At 42.7% G+C, this 23,775-nt stretch overlaps 1 protein-coding gene across 1 annotated transcript in view; it reads right to left on the reverse strand.

Annotated features, from left to right (window-relative positions):
• MYLK (myosin light chain kinase) overlaps positions 1-23,775 on the reverse strand; it is a 271,468-nt gene that overhangs the window by 221,720 nt on the left and 25,973 nt on the right. Inside the window, exons 2-5 of the mRNA XM_015415311.1 lie at positions 16,803-17,010; positions 13,863-13,911; positions 8,552-8,717; positions 6,648-6,813 (exon numbers count right to left, since the gene is read on the reverse strand). Of these exons, the coding sequence (XP_015270797.1) occupies positions 6,648-6,813; positions 8,552-8,717; positions 13,863-13,911; positions 16,803-17,010 (589 nt within the window). The remainder of the gene's footprint in view (positions 1-6,647; positions 6,814-8,551; positions 8,718-13,862; positions 13,912-16,802; positions 17,011-23,775) is intronic.

Here is a 23,775-nt window from a genome sequence, read left to right on the forward strand (position 1 = left end):
TACACGAATTCTAAAATAATGGCTTTTGCCAACAAGCCTAGGGTGTTTAACTGGGTCATTGATTCTCGTCCAATTGAGCAAGTTCGCTGTTATAGATATCTTGGAGTTATATTTCAGTCGTCTGGTCATATGAAAGGCCATGTTGATTACCTGTCAGCCAATGCGAAGAAAAGTGCTGGAGCTATTCAGAAGTTCTTTTGGTCCAAAGGAGGTCGCAACTTAGAAGCTGCCATTAAGTTATTTACTATAAAAGTTTTACCCCAATTATTATATGGAGCTCCTTTGTCCCTCCTGGCAAATTTGACCTTACTTGAAAGAATGCAATCGAAATTTTTAAGAGCTATTTTTCAAGTTCCACCAAGTGTTTCAAACGCTGCAATCCGCTTAGAGGCTGGCCTGGTCACGGTGGAGGCAAGATTGTGGATTGCTGCATTTCATTATTGGTTAAAACTGATTTTCTTATCCACTGGCCTTTCCCATACTATGATGCAAGACAACTTTGTTCCTTTATGGCGGAAACAGATAGAAGATAAACTGGTCTGTTATGGTTTTTCAAAACAATTTATTCTGTCTTTGGGACATGAGCAGGCTAGATCAGTTCTAAAACAAAGAATATTAGATGTTGAACGACAGATGGATGTGAGCAGGATTAGGAGTCCTGTAATTGATGTAAGTACACTTAACAAGATAACTTTGAGATCTTACATCAAATATTTAGATATTTGCAACCATAGAAGAATTTTTACCCTATTAAGATACAACGCCTTACCCTCAGCCATAATGGAGGCCAGATATACTATATCACAGAGGAAAAGTTGTATATGTGGCTTGGGAACTGACGAAACATTGGAACATGTAATTTTTGACTGTATTTTATATCAAAATATTAGGGAAGTTTTGATCAAGCCTATAATTAACTCCTTTCCAGGTCGTAATAGAAGCATACTTTTGTCAACTATGTTGGCAGGGGATAACCAAAAGCTGACTAGGATGGTTGCCAAATTTGGTTGGTTGGCATACCAAACTAGGAAAGAAATAAAGTACAGATAGGCCTAAATCTAATGTATTTTAAATTTTTTAGCTCTTATTTATAATTTTAGATCCTATAATATTTTAGAATTTTATTGCTTCCTTATCTGTACTTATTTGTTATCTATTATACTGGTCTATGACTGTAATAAAGGCTTTGTTGTTAGAAATTACACAGAGGATGAGTGTTTAGGGGATGTTGAACACACATGGACACATGGAACCCCCTTACATCAGACCACTGGTCCACCAAGGTCAGTATTGTCTACTTAAAATGGCAGAAGCTCTCCAGAGCCCCAGGCTGATGTCTTTTACATCATTTGTTACCTGATCTTTTTAAACTAGAGATGCCAGGGATTGAACCTGGGACCTTCTGCATGCCCAGCACATACTCTGCCACTGAGCCACAGCCCCTCTCCAACTCCTCAAGCACAAGGAGCTGCACAACAACCACACAACAACCAAACATTTGGAACCACTTGTGCTTGAGATCCAGAAGCATATTTGCATAGTCTTGCACAGTCTAGCCTTTTGGTATCAATGAGTGACCAAGACATTTATCTTACACTCCATGCATTACACAGCAAGTTTTGAGTACACACAGAGAGGAATGACAGAAGTTTCTAAGTTCCATCTCACTTCTTAGTTCGAGGCAAATCTTTTCTCAGGCCGAGCCATGGAATTAATTAAGCCTTGACTAAGCTATAGTTAAACTTGGGGGCGTGGGGGGGGGAGATCTACAAAATTCATTGGAGACTGGTTGTATGACTAGGCCATTCAGAAGCAGAGAGAGAGATGGTTCCTGTACCTTTAGTGTTGTAAAAGTCACAAATGCATGACAAGCCACACCTATTGAAATCCTCTTCTCCATAACTGTTAAAATTAGGTATTCTCCTTTGCACTTACATTCTTATAGAGCTTGCACTACAGAAAAAAAAACTTTCTTTGGGCACCCCATATCCAAAAACAAAGAACCTGTTAGTGTTCTTTGAGGGAGTGAACAAACATGTGGACAAGGGGGACCTAATAGATGTTGTTTACCTTGACTTCCAGAAAGCTTTTGATAAAGTTCCTCATCGAAGTCTCCTAAGTAAGCTCAATAGTCATGAGATAAAAGGACAAGTCCTCTTGTGGATCAAAAACTGGCTAATTAATAGGATACAGAGAGTGAGTATAAATGGGCAATTTTCGCAGTGGAGGGGGGTAAGCAGTGGGGTACCGCAGGGTTCAGTATTGGGTCCGATGCTTTTTAACTTGTTCATTAATGATTTGGACTTGGGAGTAAGCAGCGAAGTGGCTAAATTTGCAGATGACACTAAATTGTTCAGGGTGGTGAAAACCAGGGAGGATTGTGAGGCACTCCAAAGGGATCTGTCGAGGATGGGCGAGTGGGCGTCAATGTGGCAAATGGGGTTCAATGTGGCCAAGTGCAAAGTGATGCACATTGGGGCCGAAAATCCTAACTATAAATACACATTGATGGGATCTGAAGTGGCAGAGACTGATCAAGAGAGAGAACTTGGAGTTGTAGTAGATAACTCAATTAAAATGTCGAGACAGTGTGCGACTGCAATAAAAAAGGCCAACGATATGCCAGTATCATAATGCCCCTGTATAAATCGATGGTGGGACCTCATTTGGAATACTGTTTACAATTCTGGTCACCACACTTCAAAAAGGATATAATAGTATTCAAGTTTTGGCAACTCACTGGACAGGTACGCTCTATCGAGCTCCGATGTGAGCACCCCGAAATCGCAGCGGATGGGAGCGGACTCAGATGGTTCCGAGCCCCCCTAGAGACCTTGTAGGGCTCTCTTAGCCTGGGGTGTGGGAGGTGCCTCTTCCAAGGCGACGGCTGAGGAATTGAGGCTCCTCTTTACCCCAATAGGTCCTGTCACCACAAGACCAATATGGAGAAAATAGAGACACATGCTGGACGATGCAGGCAAGTGATCCAGCGACACGTTGTCCTTTCTACTCCCTGAAAAAATTCCCGAATGAACTGTGAGTCTTTGCAAATCCCCGTATGCTAAACAAGCGGTGAAGCAGAGAAACTGATCCAAAGCTCCTAGCAGATTTAGAGAGAGACAGGGAGTTAGGGAGCCCCCACCCAAAGAAAAGTAGCGGTTCTTAAGTGACAGCTAGGTGGCAAGTGATGGTTCCAACTAGAAAATCATCAAGCTAGCCGAACAGGGTGCAAAATAGTTTAAAGTGAAATAAAACAAATGGTCTTTCAGATTGTTTAATCAGACTGTACCTTGAGTAAACAATGTCGATGAGAGGAGAAAAATGGCGCTTTAAAAAATACCTTCTCCAGGAACTGCCAGCTCAGTGACGTCAGTTCTTAAACCATAAGCAGTTGCTGACTTCCCAAACATGATGGCTACAGCGTTGCACCCTCTATTGGACCAGATGACTAATATCAATAGTAAGCTTGACTGTTTCCAGAAACAATTGGTGGCTACAGTTAAAAGGGCAGATGAAATCGATAAAGCAGTGAAACAAGTTGATACCTAGGTAAATTCCATTAAACAGAGACTGGAGGTAGTGGGAAAAGAGCGGATCTCGGATAAAGAGCAACTGTTACAGCTTCAAATGGAGAAATCATTATATGTCCTGCAATTTCAAGGTATCCCAGAACAGAAAGGGGAGAATTTAAAGGCGTTATGAAGCGAAGCATTGGCACCAGTGGCAGACCTTAAAGCAGATTCTCTACAAAGCGATATGAACATGGTTTATCAAACCCATCCAGATTTTATCAAGAAAAACAAACTGCCTGGTGAAATATTTGTTAAATTCTCCAAAAGGTCTACTAGAGATGCTATCTTGAAAGCAACTACTGGGAAATCCCTGAAAATCAAAGGCAGAGAAGCGAAGATCTTAAAGGATATTCCATTTGAGATACGAAAGAGGAGACGGCAATATAAAAACCTAACCTCCTTTTTACATAACCATTCCATTCCCTTCAGGTGGACATTTCCAGAAGGCCTTATTTTCAACTATAATGGTAAAAAAGAGAAGATTGACTCTGCCAAAAAAACAAAAAAATTCTTGGAACAGCAGCAAACAGCATCTAAGGACAAAGGAAAAACAGAGGACAGTATACTAGCAGAAAAGAGCGATCATGAGTCTGAAGACAGCATATCTATTCCTGACAGCTCGTCTGAAGGTTATGACTCCAAAAAAGGAGAAGCAGCTCCTAAAATCCTTAAAGTCCAACTGAGATAACGATAAGAACAAACACAGGAGATAATTAATGCAATGTAATGAAACTCTGAAAGGTTATTTTGTATTTGAAACTATGATGTACTCAATTTGGCTAAATGGGCTTGATTTAGATTTACTAATCTTCCCCCCCCCCTCATTTCTTTTTTATATCGATAATGGTAGGAACGACTATCAAGAACTTTGTAGATATGATGATCCTTGCTTTATCTTTATGTGTTACTGATTAGTGTTCTAGTACCCCTTATTTCCACTTCCTTTTGTAGTGTTTGTAGTAATAAAGCAATATATATATAAAGGATATTATAGCATTGGAAAAAGTGCAGAAAAGGGCAATGAGAATGATAAAAGGGTTGGAACACTTTCCCTATGAAGAAAGCTTAAAGTGCTTGGGGATCTTTAGCTTGGAGAAACGACGACTGAGGGGTGACATGATTGAGGTTTACAAGATTATGCATGGGATAGAGGAGGTAGAGAAAGAAGTACTTTTTCCCCTTTCTCACAATACAAGAACTTGTGGACACGTAATTAAATTGCTGAGCAGTCGGTTTAGAACAGATAAAAGGAAGAACTTCTTCAACCAAAGGGTGATTTAACACATGGAATTCACTGCCACAGGGTGGTGACGACTACAAGCATGAGCAGCTTCAAGAGGGAATTGGGTAAACATACAGAGCAGAAGTCCATGAGTGGCTATTAGCCACAAGGTATAGATAGGAGCTCTCAGTCTTGGGCAAGTGATGCTCTGTATTCTTGGTGCTTGGGGGGGGGGGGGTCAACAGTGGGAGGGCTTCTAGTGTCCTGGCCCCACTGGTGGACCTCCTGATGGCACCTGATATTTTTGACCACTGTGTGACAGAGTGTTGGACTGGATGGGCCTTTGGCCTGATCCAACACTGGCTTCTCTTATGTTCTTATGTTTAACAAAGTACAATGCAAAATAATGTTTACTCTTCAATAGCAATAAGACCACCCTAGCCTGGTGAGAGATAATGAACGTAATCCAGCAGTACATCGCAGAAGATATTTCTACTAGCATCAGACAGCTTCCCAGTTTCCATTAACTTTCCCCCTCTTCCCACTTGCTGAATTGCCATATATCACACAATAAACGTAACCTGTCCTGATCCCCAAATGTGTTTTTTTTGGAGGCTGCACTGGGGGGAAAGGATAAAATCACAGTTCCATGCATGGACATTCTCTCAGGGAAAAAGTCATTTGCTATTGAAAAGGGTTACTGTCCGAAGAAGTAAAACAAGCTGCATCTTAACAGAAAGATCAGATAAGACACAAGAGGGATTTCGAAAACCTCAGCTGCCTTTACAAATGAAGCGTTATTACATGACCCTATCAACTTAAGAGGCCCCTTTGCTCTCCTTCCCTGTGGAAAAATAAGCGTGTGGGTGGGTGTCTCTTGGAAGACATTTATCTGTACAAGAAGTCCACACGGTTTGCTTAAAAATAACAGTAATTCCAATTGCATAACACTTCACAGCACTCTCAATTATCTGATTTTGCTGGGTAATGAAAACAATTACAAATGAGTTCTTGGAGCTGTAAAATGAATTGATGGAGACAAGTAAGCTAAATATAGAATGCTCCTTGGTACTGAAAGCCCTTGGCCCAAAAGACTTCGAGAGACAACAAACTCCTAAGTGGGAACCCAACCAGCATTTAAAATTCAGAGTGGAGAAACAGATAATGGCCACTGTGGCAGGGAAAAGAATAGTGGATTTGGACTGCAGGTATCTGTCCCCAAGTCCCCATTTAGCCACTGAGCTAATTAGGGGATTTTGGCCCCATTTAGCCACATGACAAATAGAAAATCCCGTGCATACTACCCTGGGCTCCATTTAGTAAGAGCATGATATAAGCTAGATAGCTACATAAATAAAATAAGTAAATTGCCATTATACAGTGATGCAGTTTATGTAGCCAAGGATCTATTGCCTTTTTGTCCAAAGAACTGAGGAAAGTTAAAAAAACGTTTCTGAAAACAACACACCTTTCTGCTTTTCTGGAAGTGTAGGTGAGGGAGAAATCCACCTATTGAGCTAAAATTATATTCAAAATCACAAATGCATAATTTCCACAGATGTTAAAAGTAAATGTCTGCAGGATTTAAAAAAAAACAAGATTAAGATCCAAGAGAACTAAAATAACAAGAAAAGCCTCTGGAGACTTTGGCCAGATATTTCCACTAGATTAAAATGCGACTTTTAAAAAAAAAAGTTGAATTGTGCTCATGGATCTACTTTGGAAATACCATTCAGAGGAAAGCAAACGAGGGAGGGGGGAAGAGGACTGATGGGGAAGAATTGGCTCAGCTCTTGGAAAACTTCTCACTGGCATGCCTGCGTTCTTTCTCTTCTAGTCTGTTTAAACCATACCTTGAACCATCAGCTCTGCCGACACAGAAGCCTTCCCAGCACTATTCATCACAGTGCAAGTGTAAATTCCAGCGTCAGCCAGCTGAACCTTCTGCATCTCCAAAAACTGGATGCCTCCTTTCTCAAACAGGTTGAAACGATCGTTTTGCTGCACCTGAATATCACCCTGCACAAAGCATGAAAAAAAATTATATATTTTTTTTAAAAATCCCAGCAGTTTCTAACAAATTAACATATTACTCTCTTAACTATTTTGTCTGCTTTCTATAATTCAGTCTAGTAAGATGTACTCAGAATATGGGTATGTCAAGTTACCTTGGCATAAAGCAATATTCTGATAAATCTATCATCCTGTATCCTTAAGTCACTTTTAGGAACTGTTTAAGTTACTTAAGACCTTGTATTCTGCTCACCAGGGCTTTTTTTGTAGAATAAGCCCAGCAGGAACTCATTAGCATAACTGGCCACACCCCAAAGCGGAAACTCATTAGCATATTAGGCCACACCCCTGACAGCACAGCTCATTAGCATATGAGGCCACACTCCTGTGTTACCAGAAGTGTGGTCATCCAGCCACACCCACCTTTTACTTCTTACTCTGTTTCCCTTGTTTGTTGTCAAAACCCAGGGCTTTTTTTGGAGCAGGAACTCCTTTGCATGTTAGGCCACACACCCCGAATGTAGCCAATCCTAATGAGTTTCTGCTGTTTGGTGTTGCCTATTATGCTAATATATTCCTGCTGGGTGTGGCCAACTCAGGAGCCAGCCGGAACTCCGTTCCTGTGCGTTCCTGCCCAAAAATAACCCTGCTGCTCACCATTCATCTGTTCCTAAGAACCATGTCACTTGCAAAAAAATTTTCTGAATTACATGACAAAGCAAACTCTTCAGGCATGAATGATATAAATTAAGCAAGATTATGCCACAGAACTGGGTTTAAGTACAAAATCAGTATACATAGTATTAAAGGTTCTCACACTATGGAATGCTTTCATCCAGCCTTCCTTCCCAATAAAGAGGATGTACTTGGAATTACGTGAATCACCACCCATGGAACAAAACCATACTCTTTCGGCGTGTTGAACAAGACAGGACAAGCAGGGTCCTGTGGCAGCTGGGACTGTTATTTTCAGTCTTAGAACATAAGAACATAAGAGATGCCAATGTTGGATCAGGCCAAAGGCCAATCCAGTCCAACACTCTGTATCACACAGTGGCCAGAAATACCAGTGCCATCAGGAGGTCCACCAGTGGGGCCAGGACATTAGAAGCCCTCCCACTGTTGACCCCCCCAAGCACCAAGATGACAGAGCATCACTTGCCCCAGAGCCCCTATCTATACCTTGTGGCTAATAGCCACTGATGGACCTCTGCTCCATATGCTTATCTAATTCCCTTTTGAAGCCGTCCATGCTTGTAGCCGCCACCACTTCCTGTGGCAGTGAATTCCAAGTGTTAATCACTCTTTGGGTGAAGAAGGTCATTTGAGGTCATTTGTTTTTTGCTCAGACCTTTCGGTTTGGATGCAGATACTCCAGCCAGATGTCACAAAACATCCATCTTTCCTAGCCAATTCAGGCACATCTGAGTCTTCAGTTTTCTGAGCATCTATTCCATTTTGGCATGTGGCCTAGCTATGGTTTCCTAGAGTTAAGGTGGTTAGGATTTATTGCATGTGTCAGTTCCAAATTTTTGGTCCATATGCAAGATATGGACCCACAATCTACCACCATCCTAAATCTAACATGTCTTTGGATTACCTTAATTAGATAATTTTTCATTGAATGGCTATAAAACATCTCACCATTAACTATATTAATAATGCCAATGTTCCAATGTAAAGCATAGAGAAACCTTCAATGTCATTTGCTTTAGCAGAGAAAAGGGAGAATAGGCAACCATACCTTGGACCAAGTGACTTGAGGCGGAGGCCGCCCTGTTATCTTACAGGAGAATTTACCAGTCTGTCCCTCTCGTACAATGACGCGATTGGGTTTTGTAGCAAATTTGGGTGGACATTCACTCCAGATGCTTGGCCGTTGCTCCACAGGTGGAACTGAAAGTCTGCCACTAGACAGGAAACAAGCATTGCCAGTGCTTGATCATATTATACATTTTTAAATAGCATCACCACCTGAACCATGCTTCACTTTGCAAGTGTTTTCATGTAACTGAAACAGACAAGGTGGTAAACAATACAGTGCTCCGCTTTGAACTTATCCTTGCATGTTTGTACCAGGCTGCTAAGCAATGTTCCCTCTAAGCTGTGGAGTCTTGTGAGCAAAAATTCTACTTTGTGAGCCACTGGAATTAAAGTTGTGTGAGCGATGTGGCTGCTGCATAAATCAGTTTGCTTTGGAGCCATCCCTTCCTGAGCTAAGATAAAAATGTGTGAGCCGGAGGCTAAAAAACTGTGAGCTAGCCAGAGGTCATTTCGGGGCGGAACGCGGGGGAACACAGTTCCCCCTGGTGAGGTGCAGAGGGGCGGGGCACATGACGAAGCCCCGCCCCCTGCTTCCGGCCGCCCCGCTTCCGGCCCTCATTCAGCCAGGAGGAGGCAGGAGAAGAGGGAGGGTAAGTTGCTTCCTCCCTGCCTCTCCCCACCCCTGCCTGCCTGGGGCCAGGGAGGGCCTTCGCGGGGCTTCCTTGCACTCCCGCCGGCCGGGACCGTTGGGGGCGGGGTGTGTGGCCTTATGACACACTTCCGGTGATGTCAGGGGGTGTGGCCTTATGACACACTTCCGGTGATGTCAGGGGGTGTGGCATATGCTAATGAGTTATGCTAATGAGTTCCCCTAGCCCTGGAGCTAGCTCACAATAACTCATCTTAGAGGGAACACTGGTGCTGAGATGTAATGAATACAAGTCTGAAGGGTGCACAGGTGTAATATTTGGAACACATTTTTTTGAAAATATGAGAAAGCCCTGACCCAGTGTTTTCCCAGCCTCCGTTCCAGAGTATTTCAAATTTTACACAAGAGTTCTAGTCAGACCTGCCACAACATACATGTATTTTGTTATTTGTTTCCACATGCAAATACGACAAAAACAAATTATGCTAGTAGGACAAAACGCTGTAAAATTATCATAATATATTTTCACAGCATATTGTTGGATGCTCCCTGATTGAGGGGATGCAGTGAAGATGTGCATATGAAGATCACTGCCACAGGTTTCTCGAGAATTGAATACCGTTTTGCTACATACCTTCATTCAAAATGCACACAGCACAAACACGCAAGCATGCTCTTTCACAGCTCTGGTGGATCATACGTAGCACCAAACAGCTTAAATTAGAGCAATTTATTTATTTATTGGCCAATTTCCCCCAAATTATTCCACGACACTATGGATCAACTACCTGATTTCTCTCTTATAACCATGCGGACCTGTATATACAAACTACTCTGTAGAAAATTTAGAATTTGTTTTGAAAATGTATGAGACAGTTGCTCAGTTGATTTCATATAAAAACTTATCACAATTAGTTTTTAGTATTCAGATTCTACCCATTTTAACAGGTCACTTGAAATGAAAGAAGAAAAATTAGGATATAATCCATGCATCTGCAACAATAAATGAGATTCTTCCACTTCCAATATTCTTCTTTTGGATGTTGCTCTTTTCAGTAAATGTTCTATATAAGGCAAAATTGGCACAAACGTTTAATAAAACAAATTCAGCTAGAGCAGAGATGGGCCACTCCTCTTGCACTCAGAATCATGCTGGAAATATTCAACACAACCCAATTTATGGGTACACCTCTTGCATAAATTTAGTTTATACAGCCACAAACAGATCACATGACAGGTTATGGTGGAGAGATACAGGGTATTTCTATTGTGATTACAACATTTCAGTCATGAATCTGTTATTCTGCAGCTTGCCTAGCATTTTATATATATATATTTAATTTTATTAACCTTTTTTAAAACAAATCATTACAGAAGATACATGAACTCATAACAACATACCCAGTATCTATATAGGATAGATGGACACTGGATAGGCTTACATTAATAATTGGCTTAGTGGATGCGGCCTTTTGTCTATCCCTGTTACCAATAGATTACACCGTCAGCCGAACCCTAGCATTTTATATTTAGGAATCAATTTCTAGCATATTGAGAAGGCTAAGAAGCATCTGCTTGCCAGCTGATACAACCAACTTGCTACTACTTACTCCAAACCACTTAAGAATCATGAGACATTACTTTTTTAAAAAAATCACATGGTAAATTTAGGGATTACAGGAGTAGAGTAGATGAGATTGGGGACTGGGGCTGGTTTTTCAACCATTATGTTTTAAGCACATCTCCTTTCCTTTCCTCTCATCTCTAAGAATTTAGAATATCTGGACCAGGAACATTCAAAACAGGCCAATCTATTTCCAAGTCTGAAAGTGCTGCTGTATACACGATAAACTAACAGCTTTAAATAACTTTTTGCAATATTCAGGGATTCCTTAATGATGTAGATAGCTTCAGGGCTGGTTATGGGTCTGAAACAGCCTTGGTCCTCATTGAATGACTTGTGCCAGGAGATGCACTAGGGAGTGCAACCTTGTAAATTCTCCTTGACCTCTCAGCAGCTTTCAACAGTATCCTTCTGGACCACTTTCTGGGGTTTGGACCAGGAGGCAATGTTTTGTGATACTTTCAGTCTTGCCTGGAGGGTTGGTTTCAGGATGCAGTGCTAGAGGAATGCTGCTCAGGGCTCTGGCCAGGTGGCCCAGCGACAGTTTTGGGATGACTGAGGGATAACAAGCTGAAACTTAATCCAGACAAAACAGAGGTGTTACTGGTAGGGAGAAGGTCTAACCCAGAAACTGGGATACTTCCTATTCTGGATGGGGCTGCACTCCCTAAGGGAGCAAGTTCATAGCTGGGGTGCTGATGGACCTGGGCCCTCCTGTTGGATAAACAGGTGGCAGCAGTAGCCAGGGCTGGTGACTGTTTGGAAGCTACAGTTGGTACAGAATAATGCAGCCGGAACACTGATTGGAGTGGGCCATAGGGACCGTATCACTTCAGTTTTGTTCCATCCAGGGGTCATTTGCTGCAGGAGCGCACAGGAGCGGAGCTCCGGCAGTAAAGAGCCCGGGGGGTGGGCACATGCAACAAGCCCTGCCCCCTGCTCCCAGCAGCCCCAGGCCACAAGGAGCAAGAAGCAGCCAGGTAAGTTGCAGTGGGTGTTGCCTTCTTACACACTTCCGGTGATGTCAGGGGGTGTGGCATATGCAAATAAGTTATGCTAATGAGTTATGCTAATGAGCTCCTGCACCTCTTTTTCTACGAGATGACCCCTGGTACCATTTACATTGGCTCCCAATTTGCTTCTGGGCCCTCACGGTGTTATTATTGACATTTAAAGGCCTATACGCCTCGGGGCCAGCATATCTGAAGGACCACCTACTTCCATATGAACTTACCCAATCACTCCAGTCACCTTCAGGGGCCCTGTTTCATGTGCCCCCCACCGTCTGAGGCTGGACGGATGGCAACCCAAGAAAGGGCCTTCTCAGTTGTGGCACCAAAACTTTGGAGCTCGCTCGCCAGGGAGCTTCATTTGTCTCCCTTTATTGTTGTCTTCCACCAGCGGGTAAAGACTTTTATTTTGTTTGGCTTATTAGCTCTCCTCCTTCTTTGTGTGTTTTTATGTGTATATATGTCTTAATATTTTTAAATATTATATATATATATACACACACACACACACACACACACATATATATATATACATACATACGTGTGTGTGTGTGTGTGTGAGTGTGTGTGTGTGTGTGTATGTATGTATGTATGTTTTAAAAAGGTAAAGTTTCCCTTGCTCAAAAGCCAGTCAAATCCGACTCTAGAGTTACGGTGCTCATCTCTGTTTCAAAGTTGAAAAGCAAGCGCTGTCCGAAGACATTTCTGTGGTCATGTGGCCGGCATGACTAAACACCAAGGCAATATATATTTGTATTTTAAATACTCTTTAGTGTTTGCCACCTTAGAGACCTTGAATTGGGTATAAAGACAGCATAGGAATGTTTTAAGTAAATAGATCAGTGCTGGCCCAGCTCTGCTCATACTGATGACATTCAAAGAATGAGCTACTTTCAGTCACAAAAAGCCTGAAATATGAGGCAATACTGTTGTAGGGTTCAATCCATGCAAGCTTATGTTGGGCAATGTCCACTTCACAACAGCAGGCATACTGGAGCAGTGTAGGAATCCAGCCAGGCACTAACAGGAGATGACCAATGGTGATGAACTTCAAGCTGGGGATATCAGGCAAACCAAGACAACTGGGAGCCATGTGCATTTCATACAATAGCTTACCCAGAAACAAACAAGTTGTGGACATCTGTTTCTGCTTCTGCAACATTTCAGGACACTAAGAGGTGAGAAACCATATGCACCTCAGCTCAAGGACCAGTCACAGTACTACAAAACTACTATACTAGGGTAACTTGATCATTCTGAATAAAGTAAGGTCAGGATGAAGATGCAGGTATGCAGGTAAAAAAACATTGAAGGCCTCAGAAATAATAAAAAACCAGAAAAATTATTTGGGCCCCCTTTGATTTGATTCTTTTTTTAAAAAAAATTGAACTGACTCATCATATAACCAATAATTCCTACTGAAATGGGAGTGGGTATAAGACTAGCACACTGGAAAGGTGAGTGGGAAAGACAAACTCTGTAGTTTAGTGGTTAAGACGCTGAACTGCAGGCTGTGGAAGGTCAGTAGTTCAGCAGTTCGAGACCTGGGTGCCACATGATGGAGTGAGCTCCCATCTCTAGCTCCAGCTCCTGCCAACCAAGCAGTTCGAAAGCAAGAAATTGCAAGTAGATAAATAGGTACCACTTCGGTGGGAAGGTAACAGCGTTCCGTGCGCCTTGGTGTTTAGTCATGCCGGCCACATGACCACGGAAACGTCTTCGGACAGCGCTGGCTCTTCGGCTTTGAAACGGAGATGAGCACCGCAACCCTAGAGTCGGATTCGACTGGCTTTCGAGCAAGGGAAACCTTTACCTTTAAGAGGCAAGTAAAATGTACTTTAAACCTTGAATCAGACATTATGGAAAAGAATGCTTTTAAGATAGCAAACAATACCACTGGGTGTTTGTTATTTTTATGGGGAAAGGGTGATTTCAAGAGCTGGCCATATTCCAAAAAGCTATTGGTATATTTATATACTACAAATGTGGAAAACATTAGAATTCTCACCCAGAACTCTTGGCAGCAAGAGGCAGGCTGTACTTCTTCAAAACAGTTTCTGTACACAGAAAATAGAAAGCTAGTTATAAAACCTATCAAAACAATACTTTCAACCGATCAAAACAACAAGGCTCCTGGCATGTACCCTACCTGTAGCCTTCCTCTAGCCTATGGAGCATTCCTCCAATTTTAGTGGCTCTTTCCGCAGAAGAAATTGAAGGAAGGCTTCAAACTTCAATGAGCAGAGAGGCAAAATGCATGCCTTCGGTTTTGTACTTACAAAATAAAAAAGTTCATCTTTCCAGGGTTCTTTTTGTAGAAAAAGCCCAGCAGGAACTCATTAGCATAATAGGCCACACCCAACAGCAGGACCTCATTAGCATATTGGGCCACACCCCTGACAGCACAGCTCATTAGCACATTAGGCCGCACCCCCATGTTACCAGAAGTGTGGTTATCCAGCCACACCCACCTTTTGCTTGTTATTCTGTTTACCTTGTTTGTTGTCAAAACCCAGGGCCTTTTTTGTAGCAGGAACTCCTTTGCATGTTAGGCCACACACCCCTAATGTAGCCAATCCTAATGAGTTCCTGCTGTTGGGTGTGGCCTATTATTCTAATGAATTCCTGCGGGGCGTGGCCAACTCAGGAGCCAGCCGGAACTCCGTTCCTGTGCGTTCCTGCCCAAAAATTCCCTGATCTTTTCATTCATTCCTGTTTAAAGCCATAATAACAAGAAGCCAAAAACTGCTTCCACTTTGATCCCTTGTCCTTTAGCTTACCAGCATGCAAGGTCTACGTTTAGCTCTGTTTGCCACTATACAGTATGGAGAAGCCAGAGAATATTGGGCTCATTAGATTATAGGAGAGGAAACACTGCTTAAGAGAATGCTTGCTGTGTCCTTTGAGATACCTACACATTCTCAGTAGGACATTAGAAGGCAAAGCTATTTTGAATTTAAGTCATCTACCTGCATTTATATCTCCTCCTCCCCCAATGTTTTCTATCCAAAGACAGAAGGTCTGCTTTATATTATACCCATAAACACCTGGTCTACAATATACACTGTAAGTTTAGCACCATCTACTGGACATGTGTAGCCTTACTTACAAGTAAACATGATTAGAGGGTCAATACAAAGTTCTCTGCAGAACAAGTTAGTAGCTGGAAAGAACCAATCTAGAAAGCGTGAACAAACATCAAGTATCTGCACATCATCATGCTTTCTTATGTAAACAAAAAAAGGACAGCAGCTTAGAGTTTGGGCAGTGAAACAGGATGTCCGTCTGCTTTGAATACAGCTTCTGCCATGAGAAAACTAGGAGGCCTTAGTCAAACTTCTCTACATCAGTCTCTCTGACTGCAATAATAGGCTCCGGGGTGGATTAAGGCTCAATGGTGCCCTAAACCCTGGCCAATCTTGGTGCCCCCCCCTCCTTTCCACACTGACCCAGTCCATTTTAGTTGTTGACCTGTCTGACCAGATATACAATGCAGGTTGCAGCAATGCAAAAATTTATTCCTATGATAACACAATATACTGTACAAACTAAGCTTTTCCCAACTTCGTGGTGCCCCCTTTGGCCCTGGTGCCCTAAGCACCTGCTTAGTCTGCTTAATGGTTAATCTGCCCCTGATAGGCTCGTATTATTCATTTAGAGGATTTATATGCCCTGCCTTTCTCCTACTACAGGCAGGACTCAAGGCAGGTAACAACAATCAATACAATACAAAATAATCATCTATTAGAAACAGGGCTATTTTTGAGCAGGAACGCACAGGAACGGGGTTCCGGCTGGCTTCAGAGTTGGCCACACCCACTATAGCCAAAACCTCTGTGTGCGTGGCTACAGAGGGAAGGGGTGCCCGGGCAAGCCAGGGGAAGGCAGTTTAAATTGCCTTCCCTTCCCTCCAAGGGCTGACTTGCCCCGGCTCCCCGCAGCCGTGGGGCGCCCGGGCAAGAAAAGGGAAGGCATGGGGGTGTGGCCCAATATGCCAATGAACTGTGCTGTCAGGGGTGTGGCCTATTATGTTTCTGCTGTTGGGTGTGGCCTATTATGCTAATGGATTCCTGGTGGGCTTTTTCTACAACCCCCCCCCCCCTGAATAGAAACATAAAATTAACACAGATATGCCAGAGGCCCTATCTGTAATCCTCTGCCTGCCTCACCCTTTCCGGGAGACTATTCCATAATGCAGCAGGGCAGCCACAAAAATATATTCATGAGGCTGTTGTTAGAAATAAATGCAGGTGCTCCTTTGGGCGTTCTGAAGTGCTAAGCAAATTCTTATTACCTAAGCTAAATGAAGGCTTCACAAACAAAATGTGCACTGGGGGCCTGCATTACTTGCATAGTTAACTGCAGATTCATTACACTGCAGACACAAGGGGAGACCACATGCTCAAGTACTTAGGGATGCAGGGGTGGTTGAAGGAACAGTGGTTATCTGTGGCAAACCCAATAAGCACTTCTCCTGGCTGGAAACTGGAAACCCAAGTGTGTGTGTGCTGGGAGCACGAGTTAACACTCCAAAAGGATGCTTGAATGCTTGTAACTTTCCCTTACGTAAGGGAGAAAGGAGGAGGGGGGACGGAGTGAGGAGATTTTCAATAAATACAGCTGGCGAGTGAGAGAATTCAGTCAGTCAGCTCAGCTTTCTGCAGACCTGTGTCCTGTGTCTTTTTTGAACCCTCGTCAACCTTCAGGTGGTGATCCAGCATCACCCAGTTCTATCACCCTCCAAACAAATTCCAACACACGGGCGGGTGCAATATCAGGGACCACTCAGAGCTTCATTTACGCTCCTACCAAGTTATATCATTTGCATAAAAACTGATACTGCTGTCCTTCCAAAGAATGTTTTATCTACTTCTCCCTTCCTTTTTTTCCCTCTTTGGGTGAAGCAAGTGGCAAACGATACCCAGCACTGGACTGTCATCACTCGTACCTTCCACAGTTAACTCCACAGTCACTTGGCGAACACCACCATCGTTTGTGGCCTCACATGTATATGGACCGCAGTCATCCTCCCGCACTCCTTTGATCACCAAACTGAAAATCCCTCGAACGCTGCGGTCCATTTCCCAGCGCTCTCCTCTGGTCATGAGATGTCCATTTTTGTACCATGTGATCTGAGGTTCTGGGTTGCCTCTGACCTAGTAAAAGTGGGTGGGGCAGGGAGGTGGGAAAGAGACAGGGAGACAAGAAATAAACACAGTGAGTGATTTTATCTGGAAGGCAGCATGCTTAAGCAAGCCAGTGGAAAGTATTTTCTGAAGCAGTATCTGTTAAATACATACAAATCGTTAGGAGCCAAATGGTAAAAAAAAAAAAAAAATCAAATAAAAGAAGAGAAGTCATTGGGTACATCCAGCTGTTAAATGTGGTTCCAATGGGCACCCACCCAGACAAAACTTTTACATATTAAGGACACAAAATGAGAAATTCTGAACAGCAGATTCAGAAGGCAAAACTGTTACAAAATATTGCAACATGAAATGGCAAAGCCCTGTGACATTTTAAAGAGTAACAGTCCTTGTGACATGAGATCTCACAAATCTGAAGACGGGTATACTGGACTTTAAAAAACTGATTAAGTGCAATCCTCCCAACTCCATGGCATATGCTACTCAAGAACAAAAAGCTTTCAACTCTAAGAACATTACCCAGTATCCTGACACACCCCAGAAGTGTCTCCCCAGCTCTAAGGCATGCTCATCAAGAGGAGCTGCAGTGGCTCAAGTGGTTAAGACGCTGAACTGCAGGCTGTGGAAGGTTGGTGGTTCGTTCGAGACCCAAGTTGCCGCATGACGGAGTGAGCTCCCGTCTCTAGTTCCAGCTCCTGCCAACCTAGCAGTTCCAAAGCAAGAAATTGCAAGTAGATAAATAGGTACCACTTCGGTGAGAAGGTAACAGCGTTCCGTGCGCCTTGGTGTTTAGTCATGCTGGCCACATGACCACGGAAACGTCTTCGGACAGTGCTGGCTCTTCGGCTTTGAAACGGAGATGAGCAACGCAACCCTAGAGTCGGACTCGACTGGCTTTCGAGCAAGGGAACCTTTACCTTTACCTTGAATACTTCATCAAGGCAATGTGAACAATTTCCAGCTATAGACAGTAGGGGTGTGCAGTTTTTAAAAAACTGGTATTTTTCGGTTCGGGTCTATTGGACCTGAAAAAGTTTCCGGATTTCCAAAAAATTATGGATCCCAATATCAATACGGTATTCAGAGCTGGAATTTTTCAGAAATCCTGAATTTGTCCAGGTCCAATAGACCTGAGAAGAAAAATACCATTAAAAAAAAGAAAAGAAAAGCCAAACCAATCCTGAGCCTGGCTTGTTTTCTCCTGCAGCGTGGTTTACACTGGGCTACAAGAGAAGCCAGCCCCAGGATCTACTTTGCCAGCGGGAGATTGCGCTCCATGCAATCTGCTACTGCCTCTCCGTTGTTTTCAGATCTACCCAGTAATTTCCAAATATATCCGGGATTTTTTCGGGGTTCTTTTTTGGTTTTCCCAAGGAAACCCGAATACATTTGGGATGCCAAAATATACTTGAAAAATACCGATAAGGTATTTTTCAGGTATATATTCGGCTTGGGTAGATCCGAACGCACACCCCTAATAGACAGGCAACCCTTAAACATCACTAATCCATCCCAGCCATTGATAAAGGCAGCCAAATATCTGATCCACCCAAGATGAGCCATCAGAAGGACCTTTAAATCCATCATTCACACCCGATTCTTTGTCAGTATGCTAAAACTTTCCAATGGTCATCCCACCTTCTAATGTCAGGTATTTCCCGACTAATCTTCCCACCAGATTTTAACAACAGTTACCTTCAAACTGAACAGTCAAATTCAGTCTTCTTATCTTGGCCCAATCATGTTCCTGAGAAAGTGGGTTCCCATGGGGCCCTTCACCATAAAATGATCATCCCAAGTCTGTGGAAAGTGTGACGGGTTCTCCCAGTGCCTGGATACCCTTGCAGCTCCTTTTCCCTGCTCAATACTCTGCTTTTTGGACCTCAGCCACGCCAACCCCTGGATCAACCTAAAGCCCCAGATTGAAGGTTGGACATTCCTTCCCTAAAACTTCCCAATCTCCTCCCTTCTACCTTTTATAAGTATGCCCTCTTGCTGCTGTGTGTGTGACTGCTTAGGGAATCAGTTCTTAGGTGGGAATCAGTTCTTAGGTGCCCAGTGTAGGTTCTTTACATTTTTATTCTTTGTATTTTGTTTTGTTTACAATAAAGTAATTTGTGTTTACAATCATTCTCTCTCACTCTCTTTCTTCATAATTTTATTTTTGGGGTGCCCACGATTCACCCTGATATACAGAGGCTACAAGGTCTTGTGTTATTCCTTCCTGGAACCCTTTTAAAGCTAATTTCCCCTTCTCTGGGCCCATTTTGAGAATACCTGTTCACCAGGCACCATATAAACTACCAAATACCATCCATCACCAAACAGAACTAGAGACCCAGTGCTGTACAGCGGTTGGGAGTTTTAGATTAGGGCCTTGGTTCCAATCGCTATTCAGTCATGAAGCTAGGGTATCTTGGGCCAGTCATACTCCACAATTGTAAAGACAAAAGCTAGGTATTTGTATCAGCTGCCCTGAGCTCCTTGCTGGGGCAAAAATGGACAGTCTTTTCTCTTCACCTCAAAGGTGTATACGTGTCACAGTAAATGTACGAAACTTGATGAGAGTTAACCCATCTAAATGAGTTTCATGAAAATAAAATACAGAATGTTGGCATTAACCATGTGATTATAAGCCTTTATTAGTATATTGGAGTTTTCAGACATTCACATTTGCCTGAGACAGAATGTCGGATACACTACTGATAATCACATTTGGGTGACTACTAACATTTTTAGATTTTAGACAGACATGCAATGTAACAGATGTACTTTCAACACAAACTGGGGAGTTATAGCTCAATGTGATGCACTGTGTAAAATGGTCATTGGTAAGGATTAAATAAATTTATTCATGATCACTTTCTCTTATGGAAATCTATGTCCTCTGATCATCACCAGTGGTTCCGTCTTACGCAGAGCATAAAGTGGAATCGTTACTATAACATGTGTACACATGGTTTATTTTCATCTATATCTGACTGTCCATAAAGGCATCCAGTGCCTCTCACAATATATAAAAATGCACATGGTATACATTAAACCCCCCAAAACAAATCCCATTGGAAGCAGCAGCAAGCAGGTCAATTAAAAACTGGTAAAAGCAGTACATAAAAAAATGAAAGAGGTAAAAGCTGTCACCAGATGAAAACAAACAAATGGAATAGCAAAACATAGCAGGACAGCAGCCATTCATTAAAAAGGAGAAAACAGAAAAACAATTAACCTAGATCTCAAATATGTTTTGGAATAAAAATGTCATTAATCAATCAAGAAGGCCTGAATAACCAACTAATAAATCAGTGGGAATATTTTGCTTAGTGACATTGGAAGGAAAGATTTGTTCAATTACGACTACTATATATTAACTGGAAATATACCAAAATAATGTAAAGATGTATAACTGTTACTATCACTTTTGAAAAGAAGTCTTGCCGCATCTTAAATAGTAAGAGTTGGAGCCAATGGTTCCCTTCTGCTTACTGAGGAATGTTCTTCTGGAGAATGAACTCTACTCTTCAATGAGCCACTTAAATTGGAGGAAGACTTCAAACTTTGTTGACCAGTGTGGTAGGATACAAGCCAGTGAGAATTCAGAATAGTAGTGCTATATATCGGTAATGTCTTCCTGTATTTGCTTATCTAAGCTAATATAACACCTATTGTATTACTAGGAATTTTGTTATTCCTTTATGTCAATGAGTATATACATGAAGCAACAGAGGACACACTTCATGCATCTGTTGAGGCTTTCTCTAGCTCACGCAACCTTACACCACGTTTTCTTTTTTTACAACAGACTAAACACAGATGCCTTTCTGGAATGTGTTGCCCTTAAGAAAACACGAAGTTATCCAAGACTTGTCAATAACAGATCACTGCATTTTATCAAGGAATTTGTTGTACCAAAGGAGTCCACCTGGGAAATAAAACCAAAGCAGCACACAGCTGAATGTTAATATTTTGAACTAATAAGCAGATGAGTTTTCAAAGCAGTTTTTCCACCAGGTGGTGTCCTTTGGCAGTTATTATGTAGTGTAGATGCAAGTGCGATTTCCGTCTTGTGAATTTTTCCATGTGCCTTTAGATCATACTAGCCTTCCCCATTCTTCACAATACATACATCAGGCTGTTACTTTGGATTTGATTTTCACTTCTTGTAAAAAAAAAATGGGGTGGGGGAAAACGGGAGGGAAAAATAGTTCTAGGACTGAATCCTGGTTTGTGTCAAACACCATCTGCAAAGGATAAACCTTGGCTGCAAAGCTGGTTGGACACTTCCATAAACAGGGCTTCTGTAGATGAGTCGTGATCTTCATCGGGACGCTTCAGCAGCCTGCTAAACATATTCCACCAAAAGTCAATTTGGCTTTAGACAGGGCTTTAGCTTTAGACAGGGGTCCCCCCCCCCCTTTTAAAAAAGATGTGCCAGAACTCTCAAGAAGGAAATGAAGTTTTCAATCTGTATACTGAAAACTCATGAACTTTTAAACATTTTTAAAAGAATCTTGACAAAGAGAATCCGAAACTCCGTCCTAGCACCTTCCCCCAGAAAAAAAGCCCTGGCTTTAGATCACTCAAAGGATAGTGTCAACCTACAAATCTCTGGTGACCACTGGCAGGTAATGACCAAGAATTTAGGAATCATCAGGCAGAATAGTTCTCCAATCCTTTCCTCTCATTATTTATTAATCAGAAATCTCATTTGCCAATGTCTATGGAAGGAGTTGTGAGATTAATCACCTGATTCAAGAAAGGGAATAACTAGATAATTCACTTGGTGAGAAGTGTCAGGTTTATAAGGCATTGCTAGTATTAATATAGGGGAATTTCACATTACCCATTTAAAACCGTTACTGTACCGTCATGGACTAAACTGGTACAGGGACAGCAGTTTCACACAGTCTTTCCCTTCCGGTAAGGAGCCATCCCTGAAGCGGTTTGTCATTTCAAACTGCGCTGCTTTCTTTTCCTGTCATTTCCCTGCCACACGCACAATCTCCCTGACAGGGTTTTTTAAAAAAAATCTATTTGGAGCACTATGGTGCTGAATCAGGACTACAAATCAGTGCCATAGCGACTCCATTGAGATGCCTGGACTCTACTTAGATACACTGACATTCGCTACTGTTGTCCCCTGGAAACAAGGAGCTCACTGGATACAGAATTCAAGTGCGGGGGGGGGGGGCCTGGACAATCTTGAAACCATTGAAACCCAGGCAGCAGGCTATTCTGATGCTTTTTAATTCATCAAAGCCCAAACTAGTAAAGCTCCTCCTCCTCCTTTTTCATGCTGTGCTGGTATGTTTGTGTTATGGCTATTTTCAGTGATTTAATCTTTAAACAGACATGACAAATACAATGTCTGTCCCGAAATTACCTTTTAAAATCCATGTTGAGATGCAGTAGCGAACATCAGCGTATTCAAATGGAGTCCAGGGATCTCAATGGGGTCGCTATGGCACTGAACTGTAGTACTACTGCGGCGCCATAGCACGCCGCTCCCAATAGAACATTAAAAAAAAGGACAATCGTGGCTGGGAAGAAAAAGGGCGCGAAAAGAACTGTCATCACAGGAAGCGCTACAGGGGCATTTTACACAGCACCCATAGCACTTCAGAAGCGGTAGAAGGAATTAAAGACTGGTTGGAATCAGTTTGTAGTAAAAAAATGCTTCAGCCACGCTTCCCGAATGGGACAAAAGCGTTTCTGTATGAAAGGGTAAATATATTCCGTCAGGGAACTAAAACAGTTCTGTCTGAAACGACAGACAGAAACCATTAGTGAACAGTTGGAGAAACGGAATATATAGGCTGTCTGAAATTCCTCATAAGCATTACAGTAAAGCAGCAAATTGGGCCTTACCATATTGAAAAGAAGCAAGGTGGATGGATAAAATGTGCACCACGGACAAAGGTATTTGCAGGATACAGAACTTATTATTAGAGAAATATACTGAGTGTGGCTTTATTGCCCACTGCATTTATTGATTAGTCCAGGTTTAGTGGCACAGGTCCCAAACCACTAGTCCTTTCCTTTCCTGGATGCTATTCCACAGCTGCGGTCACACGCAACATTAGCCACGCAAGAGATACGGAAGACAGGCGGAGTTTCCGGGCGCGATCTCACCAGCACATCTGGGGAGCGTAGCGCTTCTGTGGCACAACCGAGGCTTCCTCCCGAAACCGCGCAGCAAAAAACTAGTACCTCGGAGGTACTAGTTTCCGGAAACTGCGGGGCAAGGGCGGGCGTCTGATCGCGTTTCCGGTGGCATCCGGCGCCCGCCCATGTCCCCTTGTGAAAAAGGGCTTTTTTCCCCCAAGTCCCCGTGGTTGCGCACATGCACCCAATGGAGCATGCGCATTCGTAGTGAACACAAAAAAAGAAAACTAGTGCGCAGCTCCGCGCGCTTCTTCGTTGCGCGCAGGCATGTGTTGTGATCGACGCCTCTCCGTAACCACAGAAGCTCCACGGTACCTCCGCAGAATCCCCACAGGAGGTATGATCGCTTTACTGCGGGTTAGTTTGCCCCAGGGCAAACAGCCACGCTTCCCCCCCCCCGCAGTTTCCTGCCCGTGTGACCGGGGCCCACAATAGGAGTATTTCCTTTTACTTGAAATTGAATGTATCACTCTAGTATTATCTTATTTCCCTTCACTCCAATTGGACCTTGTTGTGCAATTCTCATTCAATTCTTTATTTATCGTTAGTGACCTGGACTCCTTTAGCCATCTTTTGGCTCTCTCAAGCATAACTATATCTCATTTTTCTGCA

Source organism: Gekko japonicus, unplaced genomic scaffold, assembly GCF_001447785.1.
Source record: "Gekko japonicus isolate JY-2015 unplaced genomic scaffold, Gekko_japonicus_V1.1 scaffold539, whole genome shotgun sequence".
Taxonomy (NCBI): domain Eukaryota; kingdom Metazoa; phylum Chordata; class Lepidosauria; order Squamata; family Gekkonidae; genus Gekko; species Gekko japonicus.